This window comes from Gobius niger (assembly GCF_951799975.1).
Source record: "Gobius niger genome assembly, chromosome: 14".
Classification (NCBI taxonomy): Eukaryota; Metazoa; Chordata; class Actinopteri; order Gobiiformes; family Gobiidae; genus Gobius; species Gobius niger.
In genome coordinates, this window is record NC_136865.1 from 15,637,258 (window position 1) to 15,652,762 (window position 15,505).

General features: G+C 42.4%; 1 protein-coding gene across 1 annotated transcript in view; it reads right to left on the bottom strand.

The window, feature by feature from the left end:
- The window catches only part of gabbr2 (gamma-aminobutyric acid (GABA) B receptor, 2), a 96,618-nt gene that overhangs the window by 14,829 nt on the left and 66,284 nt on the right, over positions 1-15,505 (bottom strand). The window contains exon 14 of the mRNA XM_079570669.1: positions 707-817. Coding sequence (XP_079426795.1) covers positions 707-817 — 111 coding nt within the window. The remainder of the gene's footprint in view (positions 1-706; positions 818-15,505) is intronic.

The following is a 15,505-nucleotide window of genomic DNA, read 5'->3' on the forward strand; positions in this document are numbered from 1 at the left end:
CATAATAGCCTATTGATTGTCAGTGTTAGCGCCACAGCGTAATATCATAAAAAGTAATGCTGCACGGGCAGTCAGGGTAGTAAATGTTCGTTGAGGGAATTTTTTTTTAGCATTCAAACTAAACAAATGACATACATGGAGGCTGCTTTCTGGTACACACTTCTGAATATGTTCTGTATTATATGTGGATCTGCTAATTTTACTGTTAATCTGATGATGTCTTACGAGGCATCATAAATAACTGAATGCGTGCCCCCTATGTTGTCTTGCCATCTGTTCACTCACAGTATCTGTTTTGTGAGTTTTCACCACTACTATCAATCGCACGCTGCACAATACATCCACTACTCGCTGTAAAGGATTATTTTCATCATTAAAATTACAGTAGCACTGTAGCATTAAGAATATGACAATTATATATCAAAAACATATGATAATGTAATAGCCTAGCAGTTAACTGAACCCTTAAAAAAAAAATTCAATTTGCTTTTTGACATACTCTTTTTTTTTTTGTGGTTATGTGTTTAAATAAGACCCTCAGCTTTAGAGTTGGGCTAAAAGGCAGGTGTTTTGCAGAGAGGATTAGGAAGTAAATAACATGCCTATGGAGCCATAAGGACCTGCATTTGCATTCGCCTCGGTGTGAAAAGAGGCATTTGCGCATCTCCAGACTGAGAGTACATGATAGAATTCTGTGTCCTCTCACCATTAGCAGTCCCTTGTAGGCATAAACGATGCCGAGCCAAATGGTCATGTGGGTGTTCTCGCAGTGCTCCAAGAAGGGACGGATGGCGATGTCTCGGCCGTGAGGATCCGGCTGTTGACACAAACACAGAGAAAGAGTGGAGGCAAATCAAACAGTTTATCGAGCCACGGAAGAGCGGGATATTCATCTCAACGGACGTTCATCAAAATCGTGTTGCCTCAGTCAAATTGAAATCTTCAAATGATTACTGGGATGATAAAATATTCAACAGGGAAAAAAGTATCAATCAAAGTATACACCACTCACAAAAAAAAAAAAGAAAAAACACCAGTATGTTTCATTATTGATCTTTTACACTGAGTTGGTTTGGAAAGTTTTCAGTAATCCTGCAGGTGTCTTTTCAAATCCCACTGAACGATGGCCACAGGCTTCTCCAAAGTCAGCTGCAGTTAAATTAATCCAAGCTTAACACGCTAATGGCCAAGACTAATGACGCTTACTCATTAATGAGATCTACACCTCTTCTTTCCTCTCTCCTTTCACTGCTCTCTTCTCTGGAGCAATGTTCTATATATCAACAGTTCACAATCCAACAAGTGACCAATGGAGAAGACGAGCTGCTGAGGTGGGATAAACCCGTCAATAAAGTCATGAGCACGGATTCCTCTGAGATGGCTCAGCGGACCACCTGCGGGACACCAGGGGGTAGCAGTTGGTCTATTTATAAAGACACATTTCTGATTTGTACAGGACTGTAGAGAGAGTGCCCCTCGGTTTTTCAGGGGAAACACGTTCTTGTTACCCTCTCCTGTAAGTGCAGCATCGCATCTCCTCCAATTGTCATTTTGCCCCAATGTTCTTTATATTAATAGAAATTCAGGTTATCCAAGCTTTTCTCACTGACCTTGTTGGACTTACATTAGTGATTACTGAAAGTCATTACTGCAAAAGAAAAACGGCAGAACAAGAGCAGCACTGATTTATCAAAATAACTGCATACCACACGCCTCATGTACAGTAGCGTTCATTAAATCATTTTCATATGGCACATCGTCCTTTGTATCTTCTAAGAAAAAATAGTCTTTCATATCCCACCCACATTTTTCTCATCAATTTTAATTGCATAAAGCTGCAGCAAAAACAGACTTCAGCACGGTACAACTTTCATGTCTGCCTTTCCGGCATGTGCTGTAGATCAATGTAACCTCAGACACAGATAGTTACAGAGGCAGGACCCAGTTTGTCACAGCACTCGCTGTATGCACGCCCTGGTGGGACTCATGTGGCACGTGCCTAGGAATAATCTGAACTGACTATTGTTAGCGTTTGGTGGAGCCTATCACTGTGTTCCAATTTATTCAAATGTGGAAACGTGGTAAAGTGGGGTAGAAGATGACTCACACAAGGGCTATTTTTGACAAGGAATTACAAACACTTGACTGAATTAGTCTCTTATATTTATGCAAGTACAGATTGTTTCAGAAGTTCAGGACAGTTTCTTCTGTCTCTCAGGTGAACTGACACTAATACATGGTCAAAAGGAAGACAGTCTTAATAAATACTGTCCTGCATATTCATGTTCAGCGTGACACATTCTGCATGAGTGCTCCGCATAAGTGACCAAACTTGCCACTAACATCCCATCAGGACAAAACGATCTCCGATTCCCCGATATCACTCTGTGTCACACCAAAGCTCACAACAGCTCTGCTTCTTTTGGAGGATGTCGTCTGGGGAGTTGCCAGGCAACAGGGCTGTAGGCAGCGGGCGGACCCTAAGCAGTGGAGAAAAAATGCCTGAAAATACCTTTTCACTGTCAGTTTATCACAGAGTACATCTGTAACAGGAACACTCAAGGAGGGCATCAGACACTACTGACTCATTTAAACACTAGGAAATATGATGTGATCAAATACAACACGTCATTGTATCAAAAAAGTCATTTCTGTCAATGTCAATGTGGGCAAAATATAGTATTAGTCTTCAAAAGTGGGGCCCACTCTGGACAATGGCCAGTTAGTTTGCACTTTAGATTTACCTGTTCACAATGGCATGTTTTTAAATACAGCTAGTTTTGAAATTATGCATTAAACATCCAATAGATGCAATATGGGTGACTTAGGGCCCGATCTTGTGTTTCTAAACACAGTCTATAGCGTAACATTTTGCGCTTAGTAGGAGCGCACTTTGAGATCTTGCAGTTCCTAAACTTAGTACATTTAAGTGGGAAGTACGTGGTACGGAGAAACACTGGCAGTGTTATGTACAACAGCCTTTTTCCCCCCACCAGACTCTGTGGCCGGGAAGGGGCGAGGGGTTTTGGGGGGCTGTGGGGGTCGTGAACATGTGCCTTTGTGTTGGTCGCAAGTGCCGATCTGTGCCACCACGGGACCGGCTGCAGGCTACATCTCTTTCTCTTGAGACACGAACATTGTTTAGCTCACAGCGGGGTTAGTAAAGTTTTTAGTTTGACCTGTGAGAGCCTATAATGCTTAAGGAAGAACACAAGGCTACCCGATCGAGGGAATGAATGTCGACCTCTTTTCTTTTTATAAGTGACTCCCTCTCACAAGTGGCACAGGCACATACTGCACATACAGCAGCACCACTCGCAAGATATCCATCGAGTTAGAGTTTGTGCTGTCCTTACGCCAGGCACTAGATCTGGGATCTAAGAAGTCTTGTGATATACAGTATGAGTTCATGTACTAACATATTATGTTTCAGAGCCTCAAAACAAAATAAAGAATTGAAACAACTTTTTTGAAAGCACAGATTTTGTTTCAGTGGGAGATTAAATGTATACAGTCGGAAATTGGATTGCACATATTATAGAAAACACATCTAGTACATGCTTTAATCGTTTTATTATCTGTTAACGGAAAATACTTTAAGACAAGGGGAAGGTTTTTCTCAGAGGAGTTATTTAAAAGACCTGAAACACATTTGCTGGTCTTGAATGCAGTGTTATGTAACACACAGAACCCAGATGTCGACCTGCGGCTCCTTTCAAAGTGTCAGACAGTTCAGTTCTGATTACACCAAAACATTTAGAAGCCTCTTCTAGCTTGTCATGTAGCAATATAAAAGAAGTGAAAAGTGCTGCGGCTTCAAAATGTGATGAAAGAAAAAGTACAAAAATGTGTTTAATTAAAAAAGAAAACTAAGTACAACTACTGCAAAATGTGCCATTACACATCCTATGCTACTTGTACACTGTATATGTATATTACTACAGCACTTGACTGGCGTTGTCATTGATAATACAGCCTCATTCATTATCCACCACATAAATATATTAGTTTAGAAAGAAATAGATTTATACAAGGCTCAGATGAACATTATATCTCAATAAACGTAATCAATAATAAGTTTGTATAGATTAGATATTTATGGTGTGTTGAATCATGAAATGATGATGGACTCATGCGTCTACATCCATGCAGTAAACTTCACTATTAAAAGCCACAGTGCTGTTACATAACACAGGGAAATATAAAATGAAAATAAAATGGGTTGAGTGTGAGAGGGAGCTGACAGATACAGCAGGAGGATGGTGTTGTGCAGCAGGTCCAGGCTGACCTACATGCACAGGCCAGTGGTGACTGAACCTCAAGAGCCGCTGGCACTCGGGCCATGTGGGGCTGTGCCGACCCACTACACAGGATATATGTGTGAAATATTGTGCGCGCTCTACTGTAGCGCCATCGTCACTATAAAAGTCCTCCTCAGCTTCTATGCCCTGCACTTTCTGTCTCCCCACAGACAGACATAGACCGGAGCACAGCCAAACAGAGAGGCCGGTCACGAAGATAACACAATACAACTTAAAAGATCATTAGAATGTTCTGCCACTTTTACACTCCGCCAATCTCTTGATCTTTAATCACTATTAGACCACAGTTTTCATATCTCACTGTACAATCTCCTCCTCCTCTTCCCCCGGCCCCTAATGATGATAAAATGATCTCTTCACTTGAATGTGACTGTCTGCATTTAAATACGTCGGCTCCCTTGCTTGCTTGAGTATTCCCCAAACCATTCCTCCATATTTCATACAGGCAGTAATCCCATTTGAGAACTAATCCCTCTGATACAAGCATGGCCTAACGACCTCCGAACTACCACTGGGCTGTGACCGGATGAGAGAGATTTTTTTTTTTCCCTTATTGCTTTCTCAGTGAGGAACTGGCATGCTAACTGTTTGACAAATGTACTGTGTGGCTGACCCCAAAATACAGCCGCTGTTTGTGCTCATGCTGGGAGAAATTAGCAGCTGCTTAAGGCTTACTTTCCTTCTCTTATCACTGCTAATTGTAGGATGCAAATGAGCTGACCCTCACTGTCTAATTTGCACTGTTCAGCATTGTTAACTGATTGGACCATTAAATCACTGCGGAGTAGTCAGCAGTTCTGCAAGTCGACATTTAAGAGCAATTTATGACACTAAACGTGAATCATAACGGTGTGAAATAAAGTAGAAATACGTGAGATCCCTGCAGAGACGTAAAGCGGCTGCGCTGAGCTGTAGTTACTGTGTTTAAGGTGTGCGGCCTGCAGACTGCTGACCACACCACCAGGAGGATGTCCCAAAGCAGTTTGCGACCGCCAGACACAGCCTGGAGTGGTTCATCTTATTTATCTCAGGACAGTATAATAATGTCACGCTGTAGCTCATGAAACCAGCAAATATCAGCAGTACTGGAGAGCTCAAAAGTGTGACTTTAAGTTAGACGTTGATGCCCGCCATGACAATAACAATCAAAAAATCTACTTCAAATCATTGCTGCAGAGGAATGAAATCATTTGACATATGAGGAATGTTATGAATGCAAATAACAAATGAGCTTAGATCCAGTTAAAGGCGCAGACTCTGACTCCAGTACAGAGACAAACGCTTTCAAAGGGACTTTTTCCACTTCCTTATGTATATTCCCCAAATTACAGCATAATGGCACACAAACATACAACGCAGCATTATACTGAAACATTCAGGGAGGGGGCTCCAGCAGGGAGCTGCCTTAACTGATTTATTAAGAGCTAAACGCACCATTAGTGTAAGCGGCTAACCCTGAACATTGGGCTCATTAGAATATGCAAATTCTGCGGTGCAGCGCGGCAGTGTGTTTGGTAGATACTGTATGCTGCCTGTATATCGCCGCTTCCTTCACTCATCAAAGCCGCCATGTGCACAGTGCTTCACTCAGTGTCACACCGTCATGTCGTACTGTAGCTTACATCACTTCATAAAGTTACGGCAGTTTGGGCAGTTTCGGGACGAGGTCTATTCCCTAGAAACATGTACATCTTATGCTCGACGTGAACATGCTGCTAATGAGCAATAAATACAGTGCGGGGTGAGCCGAGGCATCTGCTGCAGGCGAATGGTCATTTTTCATCATCTAAGTTCTCCAAAGTAGTGGACTTCAACAGATAAAGTGGGTGGAAAAATGCCCAGTTTCCACTATGACGAGTGTATTTTGCAGACAACTTAATACTGATAAAAGTGATCATTTTTGCATTTCTCATCTCTCAACTATCCAAATCCGTATCAGAATCACCATTTTGTTATTACAGAGGAATCTTTGGTATTGCCAGATGCTGCCAAACAGCCGCAGTCATTATAGATCATAATTGTTTGCAAGCTCATTATGTCATAACAGCTCTTTTTACAAACTTCACTCCACTTCCTGGCTTTCTGAATAGACTTAACTTGCGGCAGGTCACCAGAAATAATGCTGATTATTCATCCTTTATGATCTGCCAGTCTGTTTATATGAAAAAAGTCCAAAATGAGTCATTGAACAGTAAACCAGAAAACAGGGATGATTAAGTGCCCAGTTTCTACACAAAACGCACTCATCGATGAGCACACCTTTCTTCGTTCAGTGCTTAATAACACCAAATGGAACAATGGGTGAAAACAGTAGCTGGATTTAGGTGATAAATGAGCTTCATGTGCATAGAGGAAAAAAGCTTTGGATTTACTCAAAAGGCATTCTCTCCAAAAAGCATGTTCTGCAAATCTGATGCTGTGGCCGTGTTTGCTTGTGTTGCATGCGGACATTATTAAGCATGTCGTTATTTCCAACAGAGGGACATCACAGTGCCGTCTTTTGAGGAATGACTCTGCGGTGTGTCTCCCTCCACCACTGCCTCTGTCCCTGCAAAGTCAGAGCAGTAATTGAGTCCTTTGAGGCCATGGGTTGCCATAAGCCCTATGTTGTGGCTGCTTAATTGGCTGTGTTACTCACAAGCAAACCACGGTGGGCAGTACAGTGCTAGCAGGTCAGGCCTTTCCAAGGAACAACACATCTGACAATATTTTTGTCGATGGCATTTCATTATTTTCCTCAAAAGTTGTGCTGTTAAAGCTTGAACCTTTTCAACTCTCATGATTGTAAAGTTCTCTATTCAGTGTATGGCCTTTCACTAAACCAAGATTTTCAAGATCCTCAAGTCTGAATTCATGGCTGAATGGGGAAAAGTCCTAACAGGTTAAAGATAAAGTATGTAATATAAGATAATTTTATGGAAAACATGATATGTAAGGGTTTCCCCATGTATGGGATGAATGTATTCAAATCAAATATTGTTTTTTACTAATAACAATTCTGTTGATTTATTCACAATTACAAAAAAATCAAAATTTTCCAGATTCTTTGTTTGGATCTCAAAATGATTATCTAATCAGAAAGCAGAATGACACATAAGGCTAAATCCCGTGAGGACAATAACACGAAGGGACAATCCCACCGCCCGTCCCCAAACAAGTCCTAATTAGTGCAAGTGCACTCCTTTAGTTAAAGCTCAGTGACTGAAATCTGGAGGCATGTTCAAACAAATACTATATGTGCAGCCTAAGTTGAGTTGTAGTTCAAGTGCCTTTTTTAAACACTAAAAGCGTAAACTACCAGCATTTCCTTTAACAGTAGCATTCTGTGGTAGCCATATTTGCATCTTGTGTGTTTTAGTACAACTCATCAGTTCACACAGTTGATTTCTTTCAGCACTTTCCATCTGTTATAACACAGTTTCCACTGTGTTTGATTTCACCCTTCACTCCTCAACACAGTGGTTCTGTTCTCCGGTCCCAGCCCGTTGCCTGTGGGATCCATGCCGCGGCTCCACCTTGGGAAGAGACCTAATGATGCAGAATGCAGCAGAGCTCTGCAGGAGAACTATAATGTGCTGTGAGAGCAGGAGGCAGAAACGCACTGATAGAAACGGGCTCCGCTCACACTGTAAAGCACAGATTCACCAAAGCTGCAGAGGAGCAATTTCACATGCACTCATGTTTGGGGCAAGCCGTGACAAGATAGCGTCCAGGGTGCACTACTGTGGGCAGGAAAGAGAGGGGATGATAGGAGCATCAACTTTAGCCTGGAGGAGGTGACACAATGAGTTTGGTGCCATTGGCTAGATATGACAGGCATGCTAACACCTTGTAGCCTCTGCATAGGAGACACACACGGGCAGGCTGACTCACACACTCCCAGGGGCATCTCTGCACCTAGCTAAAGCCTGGCTGTGACAAACACAATACCTTATGGCTGGCTCCTGGTGCCCAAGGAGAAAGCACATTATTACTGCTCTCTGTTCACTAACACTGCAGACAGCAGCACAGTGACAATGAGCAAATTGCACTGATTACAATACAATTTACAATTACAACTGCAGCATGACTCGTTATCAGCTACCCTAAAATGTTTGTGTCAGGAGTGGACCACACATCGCTGTGCAAAGAAAACTCATCAGGCCACTGCAACATCAGCAGTCGGCAGGAAATCCATAGAAGCTTTACAGTCAATTACTTCAACTGTCATTGGGGGCTGCCATCACCTGCCTCCCCAAGGACAGTAACCAATCACACCAATGAAGGAGGCAGCGCCACCAATCACAGCCAATCAGAGTCCAGCCTGAGTCACTGACCTGGTCTCTGCATATAAACTAGACAACTTTGCAAAGTTTTCAACGGCCTCTTCACGGTTGGAGGGGGACAGGATGATTCGACTAATTGGATTGACGTGGAAGAAACCGCATTGCTCATACTTTTATAAAATACTGAGGATCGTCTGCAAAAAGGTGCAGACAACTTTATTTCAAAATTCAATCGGGACCTGCTCTGATGATGGAAGACATCGCGACCATTACCAGGTGCTTGAATATCCTCCTTCCATCTTCATCGAGCATCAGGAGGCATTGGAGGCCGAGCATGTCACATAAATCACGCTCAGACCGTTGAAATACTGTCCTTGAGTTAATTTATCTGAAAAAAGTCAGAATGGAATTTCCACTGTGATGGAAAAAAGATTCATTAAAAACTACAGCAGCGTTAATTACATTCAGTTATGTAAGACAAAAGGTCTATGTGGAGCTGTCCCTTTTTAGTCCCTCATCTTCTGCCACTGACTCTATTCAGAGGATTATCCAAAAAATGTAAGACTCATATATATTCATTTTCATTTAAAAAAAAATAGATGCAATAAGGTGTTCAGCTGGTGTCGTTGCTCAAAAAAAAAAAGCCCCAGTCTTTTGCTGCCACTTCTCATTGCTTTCTTTTTATAGATGTAATGAAGAACAGCGAATACATCTCTCTTTCGCTTGGGTTTGCGCTCTCACTCATCTCCCGCCTCTCCATTTCTCTGCCACCTTATCGATCCCCTGATCCAATCAGCCTCTCGTGGATACGTGAGTCTCATTCTGAAGACATGGCAGCACTTTTAATCCGAGCATAAATCGATAAGCGTATGTCGTCCGAAGGAATGCTAAGTTTACAAGTATACATGCATTCATACAAACATGCAGAAAAATCTAGAGATCAAAGAAACAAGAGGTATTTGGTATTTATAGCACCTTTTAACATCTCCTCCGGATGTGTGAGGCTGTGCGCGATAATATAATGGGTGCTAATGCAGATGGATGAAATAAGAGATTATTGCATTAGAAAGAGTGGAAATGCTCTTCTCAGGGTGAAACTCGACACCTCACTGCAGATACCCCCGGCTCTTCATGAGTAATGTGCACTGCCTCAAACTGTAGTATAACTTTTCATTCATACAGACGCATCACACAGAGCAGGGCGCATCATTGACTAAGACACACAGCACAAGAGTCAGGCGGCTCCTCTTTTTACTGTTTCCCTTTGGTCTAAGTCCCAGCAGTGTGCTCTGTTAGTATGTATAGTAGCACTCTCTCTCACACAGTCTGACCCTCCTCTCCGCGGTCCCAGCTGCCCCAGCATGCTTATAATGACTAATGAATGTCAGGGCAAAATGTGCTACAGTTGCAAACAAATGCTGTAGCTCAACATGCTGTTTGTTTCATTGTGGCTCAGATAGCATCCCAGCAAATAGCTCAGACGCCCAGTGTCACACGTGGAATCAGAGGCCCAGAGGTGGATGCTTCGAAGTGCAGTGGTAGCACAATACAGATGTCTACACAGGGGGTGTCGTGAAGGGCAGTATGACAGTGATATTATACCCAGTCAGTCAGGTTAATTACTCAGCAGATGGCTGTCAGTGAGGCCTGAGGAGGGAGCTACACTGTCTATGTAAACAGACTAAAGGCCTACTTTGACATCAGAATGTGTTTCGCAGTAGCTCATGACACCGGCTCAGGCCAAGGGGAGAGGGGATCACTGAGAAACATACGTCGTTCTCTTACTTTGCTTTGTCTTTGGCCCACACTTTTCCAGAATAAACTCTTTCAATCTGATCCACAGTGACACATACAGTAGAAACATTCAGAACTCACACAGTGAGTGCCTGCAGAGTGCCTGCTTTGGCACTACTAATAATGTGCCATGCACCACAGAGAAGCAATCAGATGATTTTACCAGCAGTTTGCACATGACAGGTAATTCATCACAAATTACTGTAATTTAACATCTCAGGCTGTCTTGATTTCTTTTAAATGCAACCATACAGTCTAAAACACTAACTATATTATTTTAATGAAAAACAGTTAATTTGATCCAGTTCTGATTACAAAAACACGGTCGTCTTTAACATGCAGTGTAAACTAATATGCATGGCATCTTGGAAAGGAAGAAATAAAATTGTCAAAAGAACAAGCAGTGCCATATCTCCTACCCTGCTTTTTGTGCTCCAGCATATAGATCCAGCTCTTTCTGGAGGTTTGAGGTTTGGAGAGGGGCGTGTTGACATGATGGCACAGAAAGGACTGAGAATGAGCAGAGAGCAAGCCCAAGGACTGCAAAGAGGACTCAATACATGTGGGACATTTATTGGAACATTAGGACGCAATGAGGATCAGTTACAACACAATACTGAGTGCACAGATGCTGCCGACAAACTATTTAAGAGCATGACCCATTTAACCGAGACTATTTCCTCCTGATTTTTTGTCTCCCAACAACTGTTTTTATTTCAGAGCCTGAAGCAAAATTTACACACAGAACAGAGAACATTTAAAAGGATCAACCACGCACGCACGCACGCACGCACGCACGCACGCACGCACACACGCACGCACACACGTATAGACATTTCTCTAGAATATTCCAACCCAGGATGTAGCTGTCCTGAGGCTGACTGACCTGAAATGTGGTAACAAAACTACATCTCAAAGACATGAACAATTTGAGACAGACAAGGATGAGACAGACAAAACATAAACCAAGCAGACCTATCTGGAAAGACAAAATGGTGTTTTATAAGCCGCCGAATGACAAACAGCACAAACCCTGGACTAGATTTGTGGGCAGAGTGAGACGGGCCCAGTGCCAGCTTGTTGCAGAGGCATTGGGTTTAATTATGTGACCTTCTCGTCGACTGTCTCACAGACTCCCTGCCGATGGCGACTGCTAATCAATGTCACCCTGGGCACTCTGATGATAAGTGGCTATGACACCCTCTTTTCTCTTTGCACCCCACTCGCTCTGCCTCTCATATCTACAACTTTATCTTCACAAACGTCTCCATTGCAGACAAGGCCCAGTTGTTTCCTGTCTGAATCCTAAAAACCTTTTATCTCTTCTGGTGCTCGTCGCTCTATATCTTTGTGTCTTGAGCTTTGGTATTATTGTGTATACAGGATTAAGGTCATAGTAGAATTTGCATTATTATTTGCATTCAAAAACTCTCTTTTTTGCTAGGTGTCACCACAGCGAACCAGTGGTGGACGCTTGCTGCCTTCATTGCCTCATTTTTGGAATCTGCACTGGGATTTTCTATTCATAAATCGTATATTCCCCTTGGTGAGATACCAGAATAATATAGGCTAATACACCCACACTCATCAAATGTTATGATGGATGACTGTATACATGACAACTTAATTGGAAAGAGTTTAAGCCATCTCCATGGAGACGAACGTCATGTCTGAGGAGATTTTTTGAGGTAGAATAAAAGCAATATGCAGTGATTCAAAGTAGTGAAATGACAGAGAACATGGCTTTAAAGGGGCTGGATTCAAGTTGGTCATTTCCATACTCACTACTGTCCTCAGGTAACTGCAATTTCTATGTGAAGCTCTTGCATGATGGCAATTCGGATCCGAATTAACACCTTTTTGAGTGACAGTGCAGGATTTTAGAGGCAGATGTGGGCTCATTCTACGCATTGTTTGAACATGTTGTTTAACATTTTTAAACTCCATATAGTCCCTTTAAGTCAAGAAGGTTTGTGTTTTTAAATTTAGACATAAAAAAATCAGCTTTTAGGATTACAAGGTTAATGATGCTCAAAAGCAATATAGTATGGAGAGCCATTTTGGTCTGAATGCACATTATCATCACTTCAGTGCTGCTGGCACCGTGTCATGGTCATCATTATCACCCCAGAAACCATCAACACTATGTGGACTCTCCAACTAATCCTGTGAGGGCCTATGGCCAGATGAAATAGAACTGCCTTTCACCCTAACTGTGAAAAATCTGGGTAAACACTGGAAAGAGAGTTTGAAGAGGGACAGAGAGAGAGTGAGGAATGGAGGGAGGGAGGGAGGGAGGGAGGGAGGGAGGGAGGGAGGGAGGGAGGGAGAGGGAGAGAGATAGACAGTGGTGGAGAAGTGGGGCAGAGGGAGAAAGGAGAGAGAGAGGGAGGGAGAGACGGAGAGAAAGAGGGAATCTAGGGGTGAGAGAGATAGAGAGCCATAATGAAGGGCTCAGGGCAGTGGTGGAGCTGGCGAGGACTGTGATGGTTGTGTCTGGGCTCTGATGGAGGGTGTCTCAGATGACGGGGGTGGGGGGTGTATAAGTTAGCATTCACTCTCCACCCCTCCCACAGGATCAGATTCTAAGGCAAAGCTCTCAATTTACAGTGCAAGAAATGTTCCTACTCTCAGGTCATGGCATAAAAGACAAGATCGTGGATACAAGCAGTACTTGTCCACAGAGTGACTGGGCGCACCTACAAAGATAGACGAGGAGCTCAGTCACCCGGGAGGAACTCAATGTAACGAGGAAGCAACTGAGCTGGCTGTTCCAGATGCCACCTGAACACCTCCCTAGGAAGTTGTCCAACAGGAATGAACCCCAGGGAAGACCTAGGACCTAAGGAAAACACTGTACTCTGGATGGCCTGGGAAAGCTTTGGGATCTCCCAGGATGAGCTGGAAGAAGTGTGTGGATAGGAAAGTCTGGGTCTCTCTGCTCAGACTGCTGCCACCAGATCAACAGAGAGCAAAAGTAAATGGGCAAAAGTAAATGTTCTGATTGCGATCAGATTTGGAATGTATGTATTTCAAACTAGCTTCAGTTTATAGTGCTAATTTTAAACACATCCAGGACCAATAGCATTTTAGAGAAACTGATATTTGAACTGTTAAACTAATACTAGAATCATATGCAATTCAGAATCTGTATGTTGAAGTCTGAACTTCAACAGACGGTAGCGCAGATAGTAGAGCAGGTCGTCTAATGAGCCAGGGGTTTGAATCCTGCCTCCTGCAGGTTCACGCGGTCGTTGTGTCCTTGGGTAAGACACTTCACCCACCTTGCCTCCAGTGTCTGCGTACCCTGGTGTATGAATGAGAATGTGAATGGGTGAGCACTGTAAAGTGCTTTGAGTGCCTATTGTAGGTGGAAAAGCACTATATAAGTTGAGACCATTTACCATTTACCATAAACTGCATGCTATGTTGCACTGCCTACACAATTGTAATCTTCAATTGAAACAATGCAAATAGTTATTTCATTTTGATTAATTCACTATTTTTTCACTATATTATTATATGTCCTGCTGTATTACAGGCAAACAGGCAAATATGAACCTGATGTGTTGTCTGCATGTCCATTCTCCTCAATTTCACAAATACAGGGACCACTTGCGGCACTTAAAATTTTTGAGGATTGTAATTGGCCAATTGCATAGCCCTCAACCTCAATCAGCGGTTGCCTAGCAACTGCAGTCAGTGCGAGAGCAGAGAAAAGTTCAGAGCAGAGAGAGGAGAGAGAGCAGCATCATGGTGCAGCCAGGTGAACAATTTGTGATTTTGTGGTTATTCTGAAGAAGATGAGGTGAAGAGGGGAGACAGAGACATAACAATATGAGCACAAGAAGTAAATAATGCCAACCAATTCACTTTCTGTGGGATTCACTTGAACAAACATGTGCAATTTAGAAACTCAAGAGTCAAGAAATGGTGCACTTAAGAGGCTCAACAAAGTTCTCTTTCTCAGGAAGACAAATGCCAGGTAAGGCCAAAGCAAGGCACACCATATGAGCAGCTAAAATAGAAATCATTTGTTAACTAATACATCTGTGACAATGTCTCAATTCAACACTAAAACAAAGCATGGAGAAAAGCTATAGAATAGTGATGTTAAAGCTAAAAGTATTCTTAGGACAAATACGCCACGTGTCCTCTTTACACTGCTTTGGATCTTTGAGTTAATAACAGCAATCATTGTGACGCCCATTGTCAGCAAAAAGGCAACCTGTTTCACAGTGAATTGTTGACAAGTACAAGAGGAGATCAATACATGGTCTACAACATTGGTTCTCAAACTTTTCACACCACGAACCACCTCATAAAATACTTTTTATTACTACCAAAGATCAAGTTCAAATGAGGACTTAACTGCCCAAAAGGGTCTAAAATATATCAAAGTTGGACTAAATTTGGACCAGAAAAATGTGTAAAGCACCACAGTCTAACATTGAAATATTGTTTGGAAGATAGGCTGCATTGCAATATTGAGTATGTCAGTTATCACAGCAACCCCCCACCCCCTAAACAGCCACAAAAATTGCTGGTGTAAAAATGAAGAAAAGAAAAGGGGGAAAAAACCAACAGCCTTGAATCAAGTCTTACACAAAGGAAACACAAACTATGGAATGACTTAAGTTTAGATGTGTACAATGTTCAAGGTTGAAACTTAAGAAGTCATACAAAGAGACCATTTTCCTGATTAATTAACAAAAAATAACTGCGTGGATGCTAAGTGACTAATGTTTTCGTTTTGTGTGTGTGGTTTTTAGCATCATTTAAACTGTATAAGGCAACAGGAAGTCAACGAAATTGAGTGATTGGAATAAGGGGTCGGATTACACTCTTACGGCGCTTTGTGTAGCTCACATTTTCAAAATAAATGGACTGATTGATTCATCAATTTCTGTTGCATATTGCCAATGATTTTCAAAAATATTGCTTAATAATCATTATCAAGAACCTCCCTGGTAGGCTTTATCATCCTGCTCTAGTGTCACACTGTGGAGTCTGAAGGTTCTGCCTCTGTTACACCTGTGTCTACTGTAAAAGGTCACATGACGCAGTTGGCACAATGACCATGACAAATGCAGCAGTATGATCAGACTGTGACTGAGGTCTGTC